The 23,893-nt window shown below is 44.9% G+C and overlaps 1 protein-coding gene across 1 annotated transcript in view; it reads left to right on the plus strand.

Annotated features, from left to right (window-relative positions):
• The first annotated feature begins 1,943 nt into the window (after positions 1-1,943).
• LOC147698269 (uncharacterized) overlaps positions 1,944-23,893 on the plus strand; it is a 104,172-nt gene continuing 82,222 nt past the window's right edge. The window contains exons 1-2 of the mRNA XM_086936211.1: positions 1,944-2,370; positions 2,651-2,832. Coding sequence (XP_086792337.1) covers positions 1,944-2,370; positions 2,651-2,832 — 609 coding nt within the window. The remainder of the gene's footprint in view (positions 2,371-2,650; positions 2,833-23,893) is intronic.

Consider the following 23,893-nt stretch of genomic DNA (forward strand, 5'->3'; position numbering starts at 1 on the left):
GGCTTCTGTCCTACAGTAATACGAGAGTGGAAATTTCACTTCTGCTCAACCAGTTATACCCACGGTACAGCATACAACCTGGGGGGCTCCTGAGGAATACTGTAGCAAAGCTGTAAACCAGCTGCCTGCAGTGCCCTTAATGTAGCACTGAACTTTCATCTTAGATCACCTGTTAGGGCTGAGCTGAAGTTGCTCTTCCAATCCTTTTCCATTTAGGCTGTTTCTGTCCCCTCCTGATGGAGAAATCCAGCCTGTTTTTAGTCAACCGAGGTATTCTGTGGCGTAAACCCAGCAACGCTCAAGCCGTCTCTAGGCACCAAACTTCACCCAAGAAGCTGCAAGGAATCCATGAATAATTGTTTTCTCAAATATGTTGATGTACATTTCTGTTGCTCGATAGTTACAGTCCCTAAAAATGAGTGTTAGAATCACGGGGAAATGGGACATCAAGGAGGGGAAAATACCCTTTGAGGCCAGGCAGACTGCTCTTGTTGTTTTTCCCAACCCTTCCCCACCAGCAGCCACTGCTTGCAACTAACAAAGCACCCGCAACTATTTCAGGCCAGGGCTTACCGATTTATCTGCTGCTCCGCACGCAGAGCAGATATGTGGTGCCAGACTTGAAAAGGTAAGCCACTTACACACTACCAATCTTTCTGGCCTCTTCCTTACAGAACACATCGCGCAGGTTGAAAGTTTGGTGTCAGACTGTGAAGGGCAGGTGGCGCAGAGATCACACAGATGAAAAACAACGTAGTACTCTCCAGCCCGCCCCAGCTAAGTTCACATAAGCCTGTCAGAGCAGCTGGATTTGGTGAGGGGTGTCAACGGCTATTGAAAAAAGCCAAACAATGGTAAAAAGAGTAAAAAAAGGGCTACATAATCGGAATGCTGGTGCGAGCCACTCCCTGGGCCTTGGCGAGCCGGTAGCTCTCAATCTACCGGTTGGAGATCTAAGTCCCAACATGGTGTGTGGACCCTGCTGTGAATTACTGTACTGTGCGCTGAAGGGGCTCCCTGGAGCTCAGCCCCCCTGCAACACGGGGCTGCAGGGGCCTGTGTTACACCCCTGGCTCCCATCCTCTCCCTATTCTTTTGTATGCAGATGATGCCATGTTAACAGCTAGAACCGAGTGGGTCTTGCAAGCACTTATAAATGATTACATTATTTTTAAGGTGAACCCGGACTTGGAGTCAATAGCTCCAAAACGTACTTAATGCTAACCGGGGCAAACCAAAGATAAAAACCACTGTTTTCGCAGAAGGGCAAAAAGTGATGAAAACCCCCATGTTTTGCTATTTGGGGATACTTTTTGATAACAAGAATTCGTAGATCCAAATGACAGAAACAGATGCGCAGAAATGGAGAAGGCCATAACAGAGTTACACTCATTTACTAAGAAATTAGGATTTAAAGCAGTAAGGGAACTTCTTAATATATACCTAATCAAAGTAGTGGACGTGGCCTCAATCGGAGCAGGGGTATGAGAAATGACAAGCATGCAAAACATGCAGAGTCGAGGACTAACAGCCAGATTCATCAATGTCAAATTCTGCGATTTCAAAATTGCGAGAAAAAGTGAATCGCAATTTACAAATCGCAGAATGGCATTCATGAATATTTGCGAGAAAAAAAAGCGAATCGCAATCGGCCACAATCGCCGATTTCGAGTAGCAAAAATCAGAATAAATTCGCAGAATCGGCCGATACCCGTGTTGAAATTGCGATCCCGCAATTACCGAAATCGCAAATTGCGATCTCGCTAATTGCGAGATCGCAAAAACGGGAAGTTGCATTCTGAGCACAGTGATGACATCACAACCAGGAAGTAGGCAGGTTCCACCCTCATTCAGCAGTGAGAGCCTGAAGTGTAAGCTGCATTGCCAGGGCTCCCCTCCAGAGTGCCTACAGGTGAAAACGAGGAGACACCCCAGTGCCCAACATGTCACAGGAAGCTGCAGGTGGAACTTCCACAGGAAGAAAACGGAAAATTAAATTTTCTGAGCAAGAGCTCGAATATTTGATAGAGGGAGTCTGCAAGGACCAGAATCGCCTCTTCGGTAAAGACTCAAGAAGGGTGCCTGAGGCCGATAAAAGGCGGATTTTGGTGCGCATCCGCGCAAAAGTGAACTCTGTGGGGGTGACCCAGCGCTCTGTGGATGAGCTTAAAAAACGTTGGTACGACCTCAGAGGGCGGGCAAAGGAGAAGATCGCAGAGAGGCTGGGGGATCGTGTTGCGACAGGTGAAGGGGAACCCACTGTCCCACCAAACACACCACTCGAGGACCGAGTAGAGGACACCATTAATCCGCAGGCATGCGTGGGTGTGATCCAGCTGGACTCCTCCCAACCCACCCAAGATACACAAGGTAAGTGCCATGCGACTGCAACCCCCTGTCCCCTAACAATGTCCATGACTCCATATCATCCCATTTCAAACACCAGTCATGCAGCCAAAGCACACCACAAAAGCGCTATTGCATTGTGGGACATGTAGTCTGACCACAATTACCATCTCGCCCCATAAAGCCAGACCTGTTTAATGAGAGTCAATCCTGCAGCAAGTCAGGGAATGGTAGCCTGCATGCATGTAGGAAGCTTAAATGTGGAAGAAACATGTCACTAATCAACGTCCACTTTACATCACAGGTGGAGCAGAAATCCCCAGTATGGACAGCGATGCCCTGCAAATTGAGGATGACACAGAGGACACTGAGGGAGACTTACATCTATCCCCACAGCCAGGACCATCAGGGCAAGCTGCCACACCAGCGGTCATTCCACCACCTGCCCCTGTGGACAGTGCCACCTCTGCGCCAACAGGCGCAGCAGTACCACAGCACGTGACCCAACCACCAGTGGGGCTGACAACACCAGCAGCAGCATGCCGACAAACCCGCCGCCCTGCGGCTGTGAGGAGCCAGTCAAGCGCACTGGTGAGGGAGCAGTGCAATAACACATCCCGCGCTGGCAGGGGGCCAAACATGCGTCCAGGTGGGCTCTCTATTGAGCACCGTATGCTCCACGTGCATCAGACACAAGCCCGTCATCTCGCGGCTATACACCTCCAACTAAACAAGACCGCCAGGAATGTTAGTCTGATGTCAGACCGCATGGAGAGTATGACAGCTGCTATGGAGGCCAACACCCAGGCCAACACCCAGGCCATGTACAGCCAGCGGGACCTCAACCGGCGCAGACACCGGCAGCTGCTGACCTGCCTGTCAGCATACACGCGGTCCAATTACATTATTGGCAACGCGACCTCCCAGCTATGGCCATGCAGGTCCAAATGGTCCAGTGCTGTCAGGACGTTGCAAGAGCTTTGGAGCAGTACAGGGCATGCAGACAACTGGCCATGGCCAGGCGGGGGGGGGTGACGACACTAGTGAGGCTAATTCCAGCCAGAGTAGCCAGTCCTTGATACTGGTGGTAACACCCCGCCGCAGCAGCAGGCCCTCTTCTGCCTCACGGCTGAATCAGGAGGAGGATGTGGAAAGGAGGTTGGGAGCATCTGCCCGGAGGCGGCATTGAACATTTGAACATTACCATGAGGGGCCATGCTGCTGCTACAAGCATGCCCTCCTCAAGAACATGGGACATATGACGCAATATGTCAATCATGTAACAGTTTGCGGAATCCCCACTTTATCGCGCTGTAACAATAACAAATATTCTGTCTAACTTAATCTGACTCATGTCATTATTACTATTGTCATGCATGAGTGAAGTAATGGGTGTGGGGAGAGGGTGCACTAGAAATAGTTCATGCTAATTTGGTTACGGCGCCTGTGTCCTTCTGGAGGATTCTCCCCGCGTGCGTGACGCACATATGCAGGTGGTCGGTTGTCCCCTTACGACTCACTCCCAGAGAAATCTACAGGTATCCTGCGCTTGGTAGCAATGTTGTGGAGGATTGCACACACGGCCACGATGCGGCAGCAGACCTCTGGCTCGTATTTGATGGCCCCACCAGTCTTGTGCAGTATGCAGAATCTGCTCTTCAAAAGGCCAAATGTCCTCTCAATGCAATTTCTTGTGCGTATGTGTGCAGCATTGTAACGCCATTGCTGTGGTTTTGCAGGGTTGAGGTATGGGGTGAGGAGGTACTCACGGAGAGCGTAGCCGCTGTCACCTGAATGAAATGAGCAGAGGGTGAGTGCCTGTTCTGCGCAGCTACATTATCACAGTGTACTATTGTGGGGCATGTGTACTTACCTAGTAGGTGTCCTTCCCCAAAGTCTCCCCTGGCCAGTCGTGTGTGAATGCCGCTGTGCCGGAATATGAAGGAGTCATGTGTATTCCCCGGGTACTTGCCACTATGTCCGTTATGATTGTCTTAGCATTGCACACCATCTGGATATTGAGAGAGTAGTAGGACTTGCGGTTGCAATACATGTATTCCATTTGTGCTGGTGGGCAGATGTGGATGTGGGTACAGTCAATGCATCCTATTACATGCGGTAATTGTGCTACGTTGTAAAATTGTAGCTTGGTGTCATTCAAGTCCTGTTGGCTGGTAGGGAATGAGATGTAGTGGTGTAGCCGGGTCAGCATAGCCTCCAGGAAACTCCTTAGGCAGCGAGACATGGTGGGCTGGGATATCCCCCCTGCAACAGCGACTATCCCCTGAAAGCTTCCGGAGGCCAGATGGTGCAGGCTGCACAATACCTGGACATGGGTGGGCACGGCATTGGTCCTCCTTGTTGGGTGCTGCATCAGGGGGTCTAGATCCCGGATCAGCTTGATGATCATTGCCCCATTCAGGCGGTACTTAGCGTAAATTTGCTCCCTGGTTTGGCCCAGAAGGGTGACCCGCTGGCGGAATATCCGCTCCTGGATCCTACGTCTGTTCCGTGCTGCTCGCTGTAGCCTTCACCACCTGACAACCATGCAGAGTCCTGGCATTGTGAGAGTCCTCATGCTCCAGCTGCATATTCTTAAGTGTGTTTGGTCAGGCCTGCACCTGATGGTAGTTTGTAATCATTTTTTTGAAGAAAAAAAAAATTCCTTACTGGTTACCACCTGGTTTGGGTTTTCCCTAAATTGCACGTCGCAAATAGCGATTTTTGGGATTTTCGCAATCTGCGATTTTTCATGAATAGCGATTGTTTTGCGATTTTGCAGATTAATTCGCAGATTCCTTGGTTTCTCGCAGTTTCAGAATCGCAAATGGGCTTCTTCCAGATTTCTGCAAATTTATTTACAAAATCGCAATTTTTCTTTAGCGAATTCGTATTTTTAGATTTTACACTGTCATGAATTCCTTTTAATCAAATTGTGATTGCAATTGCTTATTCGCAGCTATTGCAATTGCAATTTGGCTTCATGAATCTAGCTGTAAGTTTTTAAGTCCATTCTTTCCCTTCCCCCAAGAACGGCTAATTATGTAGTCAATGCGGAATTGGGGATGCTGTTTATTTTCGACACACTGAAGATAGCTTTGGCACTTGATCTGTTCACATGCGGACACAGGCTTGAACAAACTGATTTTTAACAATGCCATGAATTTTAACTATGTGATGAAAATTCCATGGCTGGGACACATGTGAGCTGATTGGTTTACCAAAACTCTTTCTCACCCCAGAAACTAGTAAATCAAACCAAGTGAAACAAAGCCTTCAGTACAAGTTAATAGATCAAAGAGAACTGGCAGAGGGGTTTTACCATCTGTATTAACTTATAACACTTTGATCCCCGAAGAGGGTCTGAAATCATACTTGACAGTGGTTCGTAACAACCAGCAGAGATTTATTCTAACACGATTTAGGGCAACCGAACTCCCTTTGATGTTAGGCTTCCCAGGTAATTGCCATTCTATGTCTGAGGTATCACCGTGCCCGTGTGATAATATCTCCTCAATAACTAATTTGCATATCATATTTGTTTATACATTTTGTGCAATTTCAAGAAAAAGATACATTTTATCTATTTTTAAAACCCTTTATTTTAGACAATGTAGGCCAGCCCTTTTATACTTAGTCCAACTACACTTCACTTGTATGCTGTGCAATTTCTTCCTATTTGTGGCAAGTGTGGAAAATAAGCAAAAGCATTCAGGGGAGCATAATACAGGAAAACCCAACGTAAAGATCACACCTGGCCTATACAAGGTAATATATATATGAAAGGTGTTTTTTTTAGAAATGTGAACATGTATTATATATATGAATTGTGTTTAATTAAATTTGATAATGTGTCTTTTACTAAATGTTTTTATCTTGTTGTGCATCGTACTTTTGTGTTACTGAAAAGCAACAAATAAAATATAAATGTTCTGACCTGAGCTCACTATTTTGCATAACGCTAGAAAAGGGATGCTCCCCAATAAAGCAAAGTGATGAAATGGAGCCTGAGACCATCCAGACGTCATACCGACTAACTTTGCCATATAAATACCTGACAAAAGAAAGGGGTCAAGGAACAAAGCTGGTGATGGTATCCATTTTGGATGAATTAAGATGCAGAGCTGACAAAAAGATCCCCGGGGCCCTGGTGCTCTTAGATCTCTCCGCCGCATTTGATACGGTGTGTCACAACTTACTGTTGAAACGCCTGAGAGATCTGGGCATCGGGGGGACCGCGCTGGGCTGGCTAACTTCATTCCTGCAGGGAAGATCGCAGAGGGTCCAGTTGTCAGACCTGGTTTCTACATCAGCGGCCATAACCTGTGGAGTTCCGCAGGGCTCTGCCCTTTCACAGCTCCTTTTTAATATATATTTACAGCCACTGATCTCTGCTCTTAATCAGATGGAGTGTCAGATCTACAACTATGCAGACGACACACAGATTATCATACAAATTGAGGATTCATCTGGAGCCCAAGCCAGGTTGCATAACATCTTAAAGTTTACGAGTAACTGGATGTCCACCAACTCCTAGAAGATCAACCCAGAGAAGACCGAAGTGTTGCCCATTACCATATCTGGCAACCCGTGGAACGATCGCTTCTGGCCTCAGGAGTTGGGTAGGACCCCGGCACCAGCTAGGGTGGAGAAAAGCTTGGGCGTCCATATTGATTGTAATCTATCTATGAAACACCAAGTGTCCTCGGTGGTGGGCACATGCGTTGGCCTCCTAAGGCAACTGCGGAAAATCTCTCAAATGCTGTCTTTTTCCACTTTAAGGACTGTGGGGTCCGCAATGATTTTAGGACGTTTGGACTATGGGAATGCCATCTATGTTGGGCTCCCTCAGCAACAACTTTCAAGACTGCAAATAGTGATGAACGATGCAGCTAGGCTGATCTTTGGAAAATCCAGAAGTACGCATGCCTCTCCTCTTCTATGCCAATTACATTGGCTCCCTATTAGGCACAGAGGTTTATTCAAAGGTCTGTGCATCACACATACGGCAGTCTACGGTAATGCTCCTAGTTACATTAAAGCTAGACTGGTGCAGTAGATCCCTACAAGGACCCTGCGCTCGTCTGAGGACACTCTTTTGGCTAGCCCTCGCTATCGCAAGGCTACCTTCGGTGGACGTGCTTTTTCGACCACCCTACCGGCAGCTTGGAATAAGTTAACACTCGGCCTACGGAAGGAACCAAATTTATTGCCTTTTAGGCGAATGTTAAAAACAGTACTCTTCCGAGAAGCGCGGGGTCTGATATAATTTGGTTGCCTGTTCTCTGTAATGATCAGTTTTTTCAATTACAAGCGCTTAGAGACCAATCGGTGATAAAGCGCTATACAAATTGAATAAATAAATAAATAAATAAAGGAAGATGCCATGCAGCTCTTCAGATGATCCTTTGAAAACAACCTTAGCACACACGGGAAACCTAAAGTATGGATATGTTGTTTCATACACTCTGACCATACTGCACAATTCACAGGTCTGTATGTCAACAAAAAAAGGGCAGCCAAACTGACATACATGTCTACTGAAAACAGACAGCACCCCAACTAGACCTTGCAGCCGGCAAGACAAACTCCTCCCCTCTCCTATGCAGGGGCTAATTGATAGAAAGAAGGATTCAAGGCAAGCCAAAGCAAAGCATGGCCGTTCTGAAACTAATCCTTATATGATACACATTACATGCCAGTATCTGGAGACCCTGCATGGTCTTGACTATCCTTCGAAAGGTTCATGGAAAGTTTGTCCTAGTCACTAGACCACATTGAGTTTTCAGAATCTACAACTCCATGCCTGTATCTATGTACAGAAGTGACATATGATGGCATTTCCATGAGACCAAGGGTGCTGTGCAATGAGTCAACACTGGGCGTAGCGCTTATTGTAACTTGAACAAATTGAGGTTCCTTTGCTGCACGCCTACATTTAACTGTTGTTTTAAATCTGCCATTCGATTCCCCTTCATTAAAGTGTGCTACAAAGGAGTCTCCTTAATCCGTTCATGATGCACTGACAGATTGTAAAAATCCGCTCCTCCTGATTCGCACTGTGGAATTTTTGCTTTATGCTCAAGCCTGCACACACACTCTGCATAACTTTCCCTACGAATTTACTTCCGTTATCTGACCATACAATCCATGGCATGCCATACCTGGGGAAGTACTCTTTTAGGAGAATTTTGGCAGTGGACAAGGCAGTATTATCTTTGAGTGGATATGCTTCGATCCACCTTGAAAAAGCACAGACTACCACTAAAACATATTTAAGGTTGTTACATCGATCTATGTGAATGAAGTCTAACTGAATCACTTCGAAGGGGCAGGAAGGAGGAGCGAAGTGACCAGCAGGTGTGGGGGTTCCCTTGCCAGGATTATGCATCAGGCATATCATGCAGTTTCTCACCACTCTTTCTGCACACTTACTAATTCCATCATTCTTCCAGACTGGAGCCAACATCTTACAAATCCCTTTAGAACTGATGTGCGCTGCTCCATGCGCCATCGTTACCACCGCAAGCACATACGCATCAGGCAACATCCAACGCTGTTGTTTCGTCAAATCAATCCAACATCCATTCGAGTCCAATTTACCCGTTTTCTCTTTCCATGCAAGCTTTTCCTCTTCAGTTGCTTCTTCCTGAATCGTTCTCACACTTTCCATTGTGTCCTCACACATTCCCGAATCAGTAACCCATCTTGCAGACGTTGCAACATACATTCCACTCATCGGATTCCTAGCTGTCTGTTTTGCTGTCTCATCAGCAAAGGCATTTCCTCGACCAACATCATCCGTTATTGCTCGATGAGCACTGCACTTCACAATCGCAACTTCCATTGGTAAGGTTAGAGATTCCAACAAGTCATTGACTGGCTGACCATGCTGGATCTTAGTCCCATGGGACGTAATAAAACCTCTTTCCTTCCACAATCGGCCAAAACTATGGGCTACGCCGAACGTGCACTGACTATCTGTGAACACATTCACTCTCTTTCCCTTAGCTAAAACACACGCTCTAGTCAATGCAATTAATTCTGCAGCTTGGGCAGAATTCTGACTCACTCTTGCAGTCTCCACAATCGTACTCAAAGTCGTTACTGCATAGGCAGCTGTTACATCACCATTCTCCAATTTAAACAAGACCCGTCAACATACAACGTGCCATCTGGGTCTGATAACGGAGTGTCTTTTAGATCAATTCGTCCTTTTGTCTCTTCCTCAGTTCTAAAACAACAGTCATGTGGCTCAGAATCACTCGACTCCTGACTAGTCGGCAACAATGTTGCTGGATTCAATACATTGCATCTCTTAATCTGAATATGACTTGCTAACAGTGTCAGCTCATAGCCTGATAATCTAGCACTGGTAAGGTGCTGCGTCTTTGTTCGGTTCATGAGTGTATCCACGGCATGTGGAACCATGACTACTAGCATGTTGTTCATGACCAAACCAGCAGATTGTCGGATGGACGCTGCAGCTGCCGCTGTAGCTCTCAAGCAACTAGGCAACGCTCTGGCTACCGGATCTAATGTTGATGAAAAATATGCACAAGGGCGTTGTTTATCACCAAATTGTTGCGTCAAGACACTCAACGCGCAACCTTCTCTTTCGTGGACATAGAGTGTAAATGGTTTACTGTAGTCAGGTGTACCCAACACAGGAGCTGAACATAGTGCGTTTCGTAACTCAGAAAAGCTTTGCTGACATTCGTCAGACCATGGCACTGGATTCGGAACACCTTTCCCAGTCAAAGCCACCAACGGTTTTGCCAAGAGAGAAAAATTTGGGATCCATTGCCTGCAGTATGAAGTAATACCCAAGAACGCACGCACTTCTCTCTATGTGCTAGGAACATTCATCTGCGTAATTGCTTTTATTCTCTCTGGGGTCAACCTTCTTCCCTCCTTTGACAAGAGATGACCTAGATAGGTCACTTCTTGGCAACAGTATTGCATTTTGGAAGGTGACACCTTGTGATTTAAATCAGACAAATGATGCAATAAGGAAATTGTAGCTGCTTTGCAAGTTTCCTTGTCGTCGGCAGCTACTAGAAGATCATCGACATATTGCACTAAGGCAGAACCAGGAGGAAGTACAAAAGAATCCAACTGACTTTTTAATGCCTGACTGTAAATGGATGGGCTTTCACAATAGCCTTGTGGAGCATGTTTAAATCTGAAGCTTCGTCCTCCTAGAGAGAAGCCGAAAATATCTCTGCTTTCTTCGGCTATCGGAATACTGAAAAAGGCCTTCTTCAAGTCGATCACTGAGAACCACGTGGCTGTAGCAGGAATCAACGTTAACAATGCAGTAATGTCTGGAACCACAGGAAACTGTGGAATCACAATTTTGTTAACCTCTCTAAGGTCGATTACAAATCTATAGACGGGAGGTTTTGAGGGATCAGTGCGTTTTAGAATAGGCAGTACAGGGCTATTACAGACATTTCCTCTAGGTTCCTCTATTACGTCTTTCTTGATCAAATCTTGTACTATCAGTAGGAGCGCACGCTCACCTTCACTAGAGATTTTGTATTGTGGGATTCGTGGAAATTTGACATTTGCTTTTAAAGTTACTACATATGGTGGACTTTCCAAAGGACCTACATCGTTAGGACCAGTCGCCCAAAGAGTATCAGGGAGAGAACGCAGCTCCAGTGGGAGCGCATCCATTGACAAATACATCGGGGAGATGATTCTTCTACCTAATGTAAGCTGTACTCCTGAAGGAGAACAGTACAATGTCGCATATAGGCGTTTTAACAAGTCTAAACCAAGCAGATTTTCATTACAACCAGTCGTCAAAATCAAGGGTGCTTTCAATTGACGAGGCCCAACAGAAATAGACAAAGGACCAGAAACAGGGTTGTGAACAGGGGCGCCTGAAAAACCTACAGAAACATTTGTTAAGCCGGACAAAGGTGCGCCAGGGAGTTTTGCATGTATGATAGAACTTTTTGCTGCACCAGTATCCAACAGAAACGGTTCGACTACACCTGATGTGGCTACTGCGACATAAGGCCCACTCTGGTCTACTGGAACTGATACTACTCCCTCTCTTTGCCCAAGGCTGTCCTAGTATTCATTTTGCTGAAATTCCTCACCACCTTCACAGTAATCTTCAATATGATACTGTTGAGATCTAGCTGGCTGTGTAGACTGACCATTTCGTTGATCAAAATAATTAGAAGGGCGATCATTCGTTTGTGGAGGCATAGCACCTCGTCCTCGACCTCTAGAATTTTGCATAGAACCACCACGACCTCTCTGAGCTGCAGCAGCATTATTTTGTGCCAGTACCGGACACTCATTCTTATAATGGCCTTCCTTTTTGCAATAAGCACACTGATTCCATTGGTACTGCTGTCTCTGTGAACCATAGTCGGTCCTCTGATATGGCCCTTGCTGTGTATTCGTTTGATTTGTGCGAGCCGGATATGCTTGTTGCAAAAGGACTTTGGTTTTTAAATCTTTCGTTTTCTTATCTGATTTTTCCTTCTCTTCTTTATCCCTATTTTCATAGTACTGGGCAGTTGCAAGTATCTGTGCAGTCGTAGAGACAGCCCACGCACTTTCAGAATTCTTTAATTTATTACTGAGCTCTGGTAACAGATTGTGCACAAATTTATCAACAAATAATCTCTGGCCTCCTTCCGTGCTCATATCCTGACCACTGTGATCTACGAAAGTTTCCTCAAATCTAGTGAAAAAGTCAGAGACGCTTTCATCTTTCTTCTGCCTGCATGCGGACAACTTGTCCCAGTTAACGCGCAATGCTGGCATCAGGGTTTTCATTAAATCGATTATTCTACCGGGCAAATTAGCAATTAAAGGTTCAGGTTTAGAACCCCCAATTTGTTGACCATCTGCCGCAATTATAGCTGCCCAATCACCACCTAGAGCAACTGGATGATTTTCTCTACGAATTTTAGCCCAGATTGGTTGCGGTACTACATTACCAAATAGCATATCAATGTCCGCTAGATTCATTACGCAAGCTTCAACCGTCTGAGCCAACTCTTTGTAATATCCGGCGGGATTTTTACGCGTATCTGGCAAGGCCTGTTTTACTGCTAACACTTCAGCTCGCTTCCACGGAATGTGTATCCACACTCTCTGGAATTGCGCTGGAGCGGCTGCAATACCATTCACTGCATCAGCTTGAACGGCTTCGCGCCATATTGGCGGAACTTCCCTCATAGGATATTGACGACCTTTATTTGCGCTACCTTTCTCTGAATCTCTTGGTGAACGGAGGGAAGGATCAACCCTAAAACCTAGAATCAGTTCCATTGCTTCTTTTATCTCCTGACCAACTATCATACCTGCAGCAAATTTTTGTTGAATATGAATTAATTCGTCTGGAACTTGTTCAGAATCATTCTCATCCCATTCCTCATGTAAAAGGGAACACATAACATCAAACACATAGTGTTGTGTCGGTTCATTCCATTGCATAAATGTATCTAATACATCTCGTTCATTATACCTTCCAACTTTCGAAATCCACCTGAGAGCAGTGGAATCTAATATTCCTCGTTCTTCAACACTAGGAAGCTGACTACGTCTCTGAACAGATTCAGAGGCAGGACTTTTAATCAAAGTTTTGTAAAAGGGAGAGAGAATATTAGAGACAGATTCAGTAATTCTCCGACGAACAGAAAGCGGAGTCATATAGCTAGAGGAAGTTTGAAGTAGAGTGGTAGTTGGGACAGAAGAAACAGCACCAGTAGGTGTAGGAGGCAAAGTAGCTTGCGAAACAACAGGTATTAGCGGTACAGGCATAGGCAAAGGAGCTGGCAATCCTGGAAGAGGGGGTGCCGGAGGAATATTGTTAACCACAGGAAATGCAGGAGCTTGATTCAGGGGAGCAGGAGCAGGTATACCATACTAGTGTGTTTCTCAAACTTTATGTCCTAAACAATAAATATTTGGCGTTACACAGGAATCGTCAACAATATCTGATGTCAAAACATTTACGAACGAGAGGTTCCCACTGTTCCATCATAATCCCATGTCATCTTTCCATTCAAGAGCCAGACCGCCTCATCGTAAATTTCGTTACCTCCCCCTAATAAAGGCCCAGAAGGAAAGGAGCAGAGCCAGGTGCAGAAGATAGAAAAACAGGATAAGAGATGTTTGTGGGTCGTAAATGGGCAAGGCTACCAGCTTCGGCCGCCTAATCATGATCAGGCCAATGAACACTAGAACCAGTATAGCAGGACTGGCCTCGGGCAGGGGAGGCAGCTTCTGCCGAGTCATGCGGCCACAGCGTTTCTGTCCTAAGGTGCACGTGTCACTAGCAAGGTGAATCGCCGGCTAAAGCCTACGTGTCCTTATGTGAAATGAAGTGATCAGAGGTCACTGCATGTCCATTGACTATGTGAGGGCAAGAATACAAGATGGATGCCATGATCTAAAATGGATGCCATCGGTGTATCAGAAATGTGGTTATAACAGGAGTGCTCTTGCTCGTAGCATAGCGAAAACACCAGGATATACTAAATGGATCATTTGCGGTTCATCGGTATCAAAATTATGAGTTTACGACAATGTTGAAAACACGGGTTCATATCGTCACGGAACCTCATAACGCTGCGCTCTGCCTTTCTGAAAATGCAGAAATGCTCCATGTTTACAACAATACAGTGCATCCCTGCATTTTCCCTATTGCTGGCACTTAACTCAGCTGCCTACTTCCAATGCAGGCACTCTTTCACAATAGCGCAACAGTGTCTGCATTGCGGAAATTATTGTTTAAATGCAGGAAGCTGTCCCTTCCTGCACACCAACAGTCCAAAATGGAGATTTGTAACTTCTATGTGTGATTTACAATGCATGCAGCACACATAGAAGTTGCAAATCGTACGTTTTTTTAATGATTGTTTATGTGCTGGAAGTGATACCTTCCTGCACATAAACAATCATTCATGGCATTTTGCGCAGTGCAACACAAATAGAAACATAAATATAAACAATCATCCATGGCATTTTGCTGTTTCTATGTATGCTGCACAATACAGCACACATAGAGACAGCCAAAATAGGGAGAATTAAGGCATTTATCTTGTTTCGCCATGTTGAGACCAGGTTTCCCTGGTCTTAATTTTGGCTCTGCCTCTATTTACGCCACCCTTGTAAATAGGGGGCAGCGTCAAAATCAATGGGTGGTGTGGTTGAACACCCACCGCAACACCCATTGCCCACCCCTTTGAAAATTAGGATAGCGCAAAAGGGTGCCTTATATGCAAGGCAGCATTAAGCCACATGAAATGACTTAACGCTGCCTTTTAAATAAGGCAAAGCCCCTGTTACCACAGGAACATCAATAAACGTGACTTGTCTGTTGCGTTAGGGGCGTGTAATTATGCCCAAATGTCCTCAGCAGACTACTCTACAAGGACAATGGTACCTGGCAGGGAATTATCTGTTAATGGCCATGTTGTGGAACATGGGAAGATCAACAGTGCCTGCTTTTAGTGACTTGCTTGGCTCAACACATGACACGATGCATGCATGTGTATTGGTGTATGAGCAGCCCAATGAATGCTTAATGATGCAGAATATTTAATTGCTTCCCTTTTTGTACCTGATCCTGTCTGTCTTTTAGAGGTTGTGCCTTTTTTGCATCAGTGACAACTTTGTAGTTTGGAAGGGACTCATCAGTGTCTGCATTACACAGCAGAGAGGCTGCTATGTATTCTCCAGTTTAGCTGACTCGCCTGGTAGACCATGGATATGGCTATTTGAATTTTTCAGATGCAAATTGACTGGTATCGCTGATAGTTGAACCATGGCATGAGAGTTTCAGAATACTGGGGCATATTATCAAGGGGGTTTATCTCCGCTTTTTTGGCTTTAAAAGCCAAGAAAGCGGAGATAAAATTATCTCCCTATTACCTAGCTGTCGCTAACACCAGTTAGCGACAGCTAGTAGGAGATAGCGACCATCTTGTGCCCCACTTTGCATGTCAGTGATATTTATCACTAATGACATGCAAAGTGGGCGTGCCAAGATGTTAGAGACTGAAAACAGTCGCTAACATCGCTATCTCCTATTACCAACTTTTGGAGATATTCGCGCTAAGCGCGAATATCTCCAAAAGCTAACACCTGCCCTGAGCAGTTCTTAGCCATGTTATCCAATGGGAGGTGGATAACATGGCTAAGAGCATTAGCTCAGTAATGCATGAATATCGCTGACTTTTCAGCGATATTCATGCATTGCGGCGATTTTTATCGCATTTGCGATAAACCTTAGTAATACCAAGGTTTATTTGCGGTAAAAATCGCCGCAGCTTAGCGCTAAATTTTTGTCTCTAACCAAGCAATAGCGATAATTGTCGCTATTGCTTGGTAATATGCCCCACTGTTTAAATCTCATTGCTCAAAATCCTCTCTATATTGCGTCCATTACTACACAGTTTTTCCAGGCTCCTTAGCCATGCAACTATTCTAACTTTCTTGGTGTCCTTTCATCCATTAGTCCTATTTCCATTTCTTACAATATTATTCTGGTTCCTCCTTTGATCATTTTATCTATCTGAATACAAGGGGGTATAATGGTTCATCAAAGTGAACCTTCAATTTTGCCTTGGTATTTAACGCAGGTGTAATCAGTGCCACTTTTACATCCTAAAAGTAGTCTGAAAATATAGGCGCATATATAGCAATGAATGGGTTATTAACTCACGATGTTCATAGACATTTCAGCTTAGTTGAGGGTGTTGTCACATAGAACCACTGCCACATACAATTCAAGAGGTTGCTTCTGAAGGAATGTTCCTCTGCTTGTGAATGAAGGTAATAGAACATTACTGTTTGAAGCATTCAAGGAAGAGTACATGCTTAAAAGTTAAAATCTTCAGAAGAGCGTGAAATAATGTCAAGCGTATTTAAGAAAAGTGCTACATTGCAACATGATAATGACTTTAAATTTAGCAAAACTATGAAACTAAAGACAATGATATGAAAGCTTGTGCATGAGAATACACTGAGATCTCCGACAGGACCTATATTTGGATACAATACATGCTGAAGTTGCCACATCTGAGCATTACTACACCTTCTCTTCCGATAATTAACAAGGGGCTGTGATGAGTTTGAATAAGAGTCTGTTTGGTAACACAACTTTGACCAGGTTGGCACTTTTTAGGGACAGGAAGTGGATCTTTTTGATAATGAAAAAATACTCTTTTGTACATTATCCCAGTCGCCAAAGACTAAGAGTGCAGCCAACTTTGGTCCTGTTTTCTCTGTCACTATGATTCCATGAAATGTTTCATGATATCTTTACAACATATCAAATGGAGAAGCAACCATGCATCTGAGATAAAAATAGCTTAACCCTTATAAGTAGGTGAATGAATAATTGTTCTGGATGGTAGTCCACCACCAGGAGCAGCCCTTGCAGGTATGAACTATGGGACAGTGGGGCAGGGACTTGACAGGTGTGGGTAAATTAAATTAATAATTATTTTTCCCTCGTCATCGGCTGTTGATTCCCTCCCACCTCACCATACCGCTCCTCACCACCACAAATAATTAAATCACTAACCTGTTAGGTTCAGTTAAAGATTTGCATAATCTCCATCTGAACTCAACCCTGGTAGCTATGGCACAGAGTAGATAGGCTTAATTAGGCAACATTTTTACGCAATAAGCTTTATTGCGGCTATTTCAGCCAAAAAAGCACGAGGTATTTTTTACAATACAATAAAACATAATCAATGTCAGCATTGTCATTTGCAGTTTCACTTCATTTTAAATTCATACATTGTGCAAGGAATCGCAGTAGGAGTGCAGTGAATTAACCATGTAGTTAAGGCTATATAAAAACATAATTTAAGATAAAAAGTTAAAAAGACAATCTAAAAATCAGCGAACAATAATTTTAAAAGGAGAGAAAAACATCCCAGGTCGATACATAAAATATATCTCCAGAAGAAGGAAGTCGCTCTTAACTATATAGCTTCGTTTACCAAAAACATATGTTTCAGCCACATTGCAAAGAGGAATTTTGAGCACACCACAGCATGTACTAATGCAGTATCAGATTTCAGAATCCTTAGAAGACCTCGATAATTTCTAATGCCCATGTTCTTACACAGTTGGATGATCCATTTTGCCCAAGACAATTTATACGCAGGGCAAAAGAACATTACATGGGTCAGTGTTTCCTCCTCCACGATGCAGCCTGGGCATAGGGACTTTGTGTATCCAGCCCACTTATCAGTTACTGCATGGAGCAGGAGGGTTCCGTATCTGAATTGCAAATACAGCCTCCTTGCTAACAGTGGCTGAATCTGGTCTAAAATCAATTCAAATTGATAAACTGACTTAAAATCCAGAAACACTTGTGTTAAGCTTGTCGTAGCTACTCCCTGTATTACCCTTGTGAGTTTATAGGCTCTCACAGTCTTAGCTAATTGACTTTTGGAGATAGCTGGACATGCTTCTTCAGGCGAGGTCCATAGGTCCTCCCTGCCCCTGCACGGAAGGAATCCTTAATAAACAACAGCCAGGGTATGCGACCTGCAGCCCCCAACAATGACAGTACCACTTTCAGTTCATCCGTGTAATGCCTTAATTCCGGTCTACTCCACACCTGCCGTCAATACAGCAGCGGCCTAGCCGAGGTAAGTTCTCCTCTTGGGAGAATACCCAAATCCATTCGTAGTGGGACCAGGGGGGTACTTGTTGGTAAAGCTAGAATATTTCTTATGAGCTTATTTTCCGTGAGTTGGAGGCATTTAGGCGTACAGTGATCCCAGGGTTCTTCCCCATATGTGGCCGCTGCCCTAGCTTGGACTTTATAAATCTCAAGTAACTGGCTTATAATCTTTGTCATACAGGACTTGCGTCCTTTCATTAAACCTCCTACAGCTTGTATTAATTTCAAATTTACCTTAGCAATTTGGGTGCTCCATCCCATCTTGGCATTTAATGACAGACCCAAATAGTCAAATATTTTAACTTGCACTAACGGTCTATCGTCCATCAGAGGATATGGGCAGTTAGTGGTGGTGGCATTAAAGACTATATATTTTGTTTTATTAATATTAACTACCAATTTTCGCTTCTTGCAGAACTGGGCAAACTCATTTAACATCTTCTGCATCCCCATTGATGACTTGGAGAGGAGCAGGGTGTCGTCTGCAAACATTAGAGCGGGAAATTTAGATGACGAGATTCTCGGAGCATCTAGATCTTTTCCGAGAAGCAGATCATCTATCAGACCATTTAAAAATAAAGAAAAGAGGGTCGGGGCCAATACACAGCCTTGTCTGACACCCTTTCCAACTGGGAAGGGTGCTGTTAAAAAACGTTCTTCCCATATCACCCTGGCATAGGTGTTTTCATGAAGGCGTTTAAGTTGAAAGCAAAGATATGGCGGAACCCCCATGTCCATAAAGATATTCCACAACTGGTCACGGTCCACCATATTGAATGCTGACTTCAGATCTACAAATGTAAGATACAAACTCCTTCCTTCTAAAACTACCTGCTTCCAGTAAATTATCTGGAGCCTAAATAATTGGTCTGTAGTTCAAATCTTCGATCTGAATCCTACTTGTAGTGAAGTTAATGTGTCTCAGTCTTTAATCCATTCCTGTAATCCGACCAATAATATCCTTCCGTAAATTTTCTGTGTGACATCAATGAGACTGATTGGTCTGTAATTCGCAGGCTCAATCAGTGACCCTTTTTTAAAAATGGGGACAATCTCTGCCTCTGCCCATGTTGAGGGTAATGGAAGCGGTACAAAAGGGGGTATTGATGGACGGAGCATCTGAACCAATTAAACACTCACACCCAGTCAACACATCTGGGTTTAATCCATCACCGTTCTTTAGCCCACTCTGCCACCCCTGTTCAGACATGGCCATATGCAAATCAGTCTGAGCCTGTGCCTCATGGGAACAGTCCAGCCCGAACTGCCAAGCCATGCCTTCCCTGGACCGGAAACAAGCTTCCGAGGACCGGTTTTTGGCATTTCAGCCGTCTTCAGCCCGGCTTGCTTGAATCCAGTGGCAAAGTGAGCAAGGGACTCATGTCTGAGCATACCCTGCCAACTTATGGCGAACAAAGCGGTACAAAAGGGCGTGGTGATGGACGTATATGAAAGGCCATGAAGTATCTAGTTGAACAACAGTAAAAGATATGGTACCCATACTGTCTGTTCGTTTTTTAACAGATCCCCTGGGATCCTATCCAGCCCGGGCTCCTTGTTAGGTTGTAATTTTGCTAGGGCTAATAGAACCTCGCCACTTGTAAATGGGGATGTTTCCTGTATTAATTCCGAGTTAAAATGACAATGGGATGAATCAGAAGGAGGAGGAGAGGAACCAGAGTACAATTTTTTAAAATATAGAAACCATGATTGTTCGTCAATGTTAGGATCTATATCTGTCCTTCCCTCAGATTTCCTGGTGTGAACCAGGTTCCAAAATGATCTGGCGTCCTTAAATTCTAGGGCGTTCTTAATGGCCTGCCATCTATCATCCTCCCAGTCCAATTTAGCTTTTTTAATTATTCTTCAAAAATCAGCCCTGGCATCCCTAATGCCAACCCTGTCACTCCCCTTGAGTGCACAGAGCAATGCCTTTTTAGCTACCCTGCAATCCCTACTATACCAGGATTTTTTATTAAACCCGGATTTCTGTTTTTGCGAGCTGACATTGGAAAAGAAAACTCAGCTAAAATCTGAACCATTTCCATGTGTATTTCCCCGAAATTGGTTAAGGGGGCCATGTTTATTCTATTCTCAGTTAGGCCTCTAGCCTTTTCCAATAGAGGAATGACGCTTGTATAAAGCTTAGACAAAATGTCCGGAGACTGGTTGATTTTTGCCCACCTTATACACCTACCTCCATGTGCCACTTCTAGACTATTACACATTGCACAGACTCTTGACTGGTACCCACTCCTACCAGCTGGAAATCCAGATTCATAATTAGTGGGTTGTGGTCACTTTCAGGGCGTGCATTGATTCCAAAGTCAGTCACATGGTGCCAAAGTTCCACATTAAGCATTAAGTAGTCGATTATTGATGATACATCTCCTGTCCTGAAAGTGGGATTACCCTGGCTATCTCCATTAAACCTCCCATTACATGCTCTTAGTGAGTAAGTCAGTGTTAGGGTTGTTAACTGCAAGACGAGAGGTGTCCACCCCCTAGTGGGATAACTATTAGGAGGGGGAATTGACCATACTAAATCCTCTTCAGAGCTTATGGGTTGTGTGTAATTCCTTTAAGTGGCTCATAGTGACAATTAAAATCCCCCCTAATAATGAGGTGGATGCCACCCTCAAGTGTGCCAAGGAAGTCTGCCAGAGAATCTATAGTTGGGGAGGTGGCCCCAAATTGCACTAGCCTTGAGTAGACGTTAACAACAGTTGGTCTAGGGAGATTACTGTCTATCAGGAGGATGCACATAATATCGGGGGAGCGCCTATCTACCCGCCTTATTTTGAAACCCAAATGGGTGCCTACCCATATACAGAGTACGCCTGATGGTCTACCCATGGGCCCCTTGGACGTTACTTCGCAATATGCCACATATCCTGCTCTATACTGAGGATCAATTGCCCACGTTTCCTGAAATAAGCAGATCTCATGTCCATCAATGAAGGCCCCCCCAGTCCAGTTGGTCCATTTTGGACACCAGACCTGCAATTTCCAGGATAAAATTCTAAAGCTTCCTGCGTCTAGACTTTTCTACGGTTGTGGGCTTACTTCATGCATCTCAGTCAGAACTTGAATAGCAGTTTCACTATCTCCCCTAGTTCCCTGATCTAGTGCAAGATCTTCACAACTGGGCACATTAGTTCTTGTGGAATTCTCCCCCATATCAGCTGGGTTGGGCCACAGTATGAAGCCATCCAAAGCTGGCCCATCGTCTATGTTTGGCACAATTCGTGGCAATAACCCCCCTCCCTGGACCCCACTAGATATTGTTTTTTTAATTGGCATAACATGCCTATTAGTGGGCGTGGGGGTTAGTTAGTCTACCAAATCTAAGCCCCACAACCTATTACTAAGTGGGACCATGAATTGTAAACCGTTGAATCCAACCCTATTACCTTCTTGCTGGTCATAATTAGACAGTTGTTTTAGGGGGCAATAAAAGTGGCTAAGGTTGTAGGCCCTGATGGCTGTGCCTGTGTATCTCAACGGCCATGCACATACGTGGCTCACGGCTCTTGGGTCCCTAAAGTTTACAACGATGCAATCCCCCACCCAACTCAATCCCCTCTAACACAGTATCTGGCTATGAACTTCAGCCGGGAGGGGTCTGTTTGTGTTTAGTCAGTGAATCGTTTTACATATAAGTTGATCGTGTGTTTCAGACTTCCCCTGTTCCAGTTCTGGCACTCCCGTCAATATTACCACATATGGCGCACAGTCTGGAGGAAAATCCAAATGGGACTGGTTAGTCTTTGCAACCATCCCATTATTAATTTGCTGGCCAGACATGGGCTTTCTTTGTATACTTAGAGCCCCAAGGGTCCTTCCCTCGCAATCCCGCTCCCGAGTCCCAACATTTGTGGGCTCAGGCTCAGGTGTGGGTATAATATTTACATTAACCCCTACATCCCTTACAAAACTTGGGGCCATTACTTGCACTTTCTCGTTAGGAATAGGTCTAACAGGCCCCCCACTATCCCCGGGTCCCTTCTTCAATATAACATTTGATCTATCAGGATTTGCTATAGTACTTTTGATAGTGTCCACACTAGACAACATCATTCCTTCAATTTTGTTCAGCTTGTTTTCAATGTGCATTAATCGTTCTATTAATGGTTTCAAAGACGAAGTAATGAGACCGCTAATCCTCTGCCAATTGGGATCCTCTAGGTGAAAAAGTCTTGAGTCAGAGTCAGTCACCTTTGATGTACGGCCGCAACATTGCTATCCTGGACTATTTGAATGGCGGAAGAGTCCAGTATAGCTTCATTATTGCTTTTACTTGGCTTAAACGCTTTTGCATTCCTCCCCTTCTGATGTGTGCCTCCACGTTTGCTCTTCGGGATTGCTCCCGACGACTTTTCTGGGGATGGCAGTTTAGACCTTAGGCTATCCATTGCACGAGTCGCAGGGCCTCTAGGCAGGTCCAGTGTGATAATGTTAGTGGGAGAAACTGAGTGAGCCTGCACCCCCTTTTGATTAATTTCAGCATTCACAACATGCAAATCACTGTGACCTGTTGTTTGGGGCAGAGTAATATAGGCCTGCCGTGTGCCTGTCGTGGGAGATGGGACACTCAAAAGACCCCCCCATGGAAGAGCGCTTATTAAATGCAGGGTCCAACGAGAGGCGCCTTTTAGTTATAACAATCTCGTGTTCAAGGACAGAGGAAGCTCTCGTGATAAATTGGCCCAATATGCCAGCCCTTTTCTCCTGGGCGGGCATCTTTATCAACAGCAAGTGACAGAGTATATACCGCTTACTCCTACATTGACTTGAAGCAGAGGCAGGAATACAGTAGTTGTTAAAGGGGGGGCCCAGCCCAGCCTCCCCCGGTCTCTAACGGGCTCAAGCGAGCCCGCACTTGGCCCTCGCTTCGCCCGGAACGCGTTCGCACGCGTCCGCGCGGCGGAGACAAGGGCTTCCTAAAGTACTTTCGGTGTAAGGAAGAGAGGCGGGGCGGTTTCCTGACGGCCCCCGCGGCTCTCTGGGGCTTCAAGTCCCGGCAAAAGTAATGCAAACAGCAACAGCCAAGTGCGCAGCGTCTCCCTATTTAGAAATACAAAACAGCTAAAAACTCAAAAGCACAACACAATAAAAGTCAAATTCCAATTTATTAAAAAAATGATATGTAAATAAGTAACGTTTAAAAAAGAAAGTGACACCAAAAGGAAAAAAAGGAACCTAAAGTTGTAGATTTAAAAAAAATATTTAAGGTAAAAAGCACCAATAAAAAGCAAAGCACCATGGATGACCAGTGCCTAGACACGATTTCAGTTCCACTGCAACGGAGGACAGTCGGAAAGGCCAAGCAGGTTCATCCCAGTCAATGATTTAACCTCAGAACAAAATCCTTCAGCAGGGCACAGTTGAAGAGAGCATCAAAGGAAGTTCTCTTGAGGCTGGATTGCTGTTACACTCGGTCCCTGCTGAAGCCATTGGGGTTTGAATGAAAAGCACTGAGTGGATAACATTAAGACTTCACACCCAGATAATTCTTGTTGTTGGGAGACACTTTTGGAGCCTTTGTATGTGAAGATCTCTACGTTCAGACTTAGTCTCTTTTTTGGCTCAGAGTCATCCAGTGGGAAAAGGCAGACAGTATGTGAAAATGAGTTCCACAGGCCAGATACATTCTCACCTACGGCCCACTGAAATAGTTTTGCTGGTGTGGAGAAATAAGCTCCAAGCAGGATAAACCTGTTTATTCAGCCCATCAAAGTTTTCCCTTAGGTGCAAGAGGTGTGGGGTTGGTCCCACACCCCCGGTGGCTGGAAGTCAGAGACTGTAGGGTAGTCCAGCTGGACACAACCAATGACAGCACTTAGAGGTCAGAGCTCATTCAAG

This window comes from Lissotriton vulgaris, chromosome 8 (genome assembly GCF_964263255.1).
Source record: "Lissotriton vulgaris chromosome 8, aLisVul1.2, whole genome shotgun sequence".
Lineage (NCBI taxonomy): Eukaryota > Metazoa > Chordata > Amphibia > Caudata > Salamandridae > Lissotriton > Lissotriton vulgaris.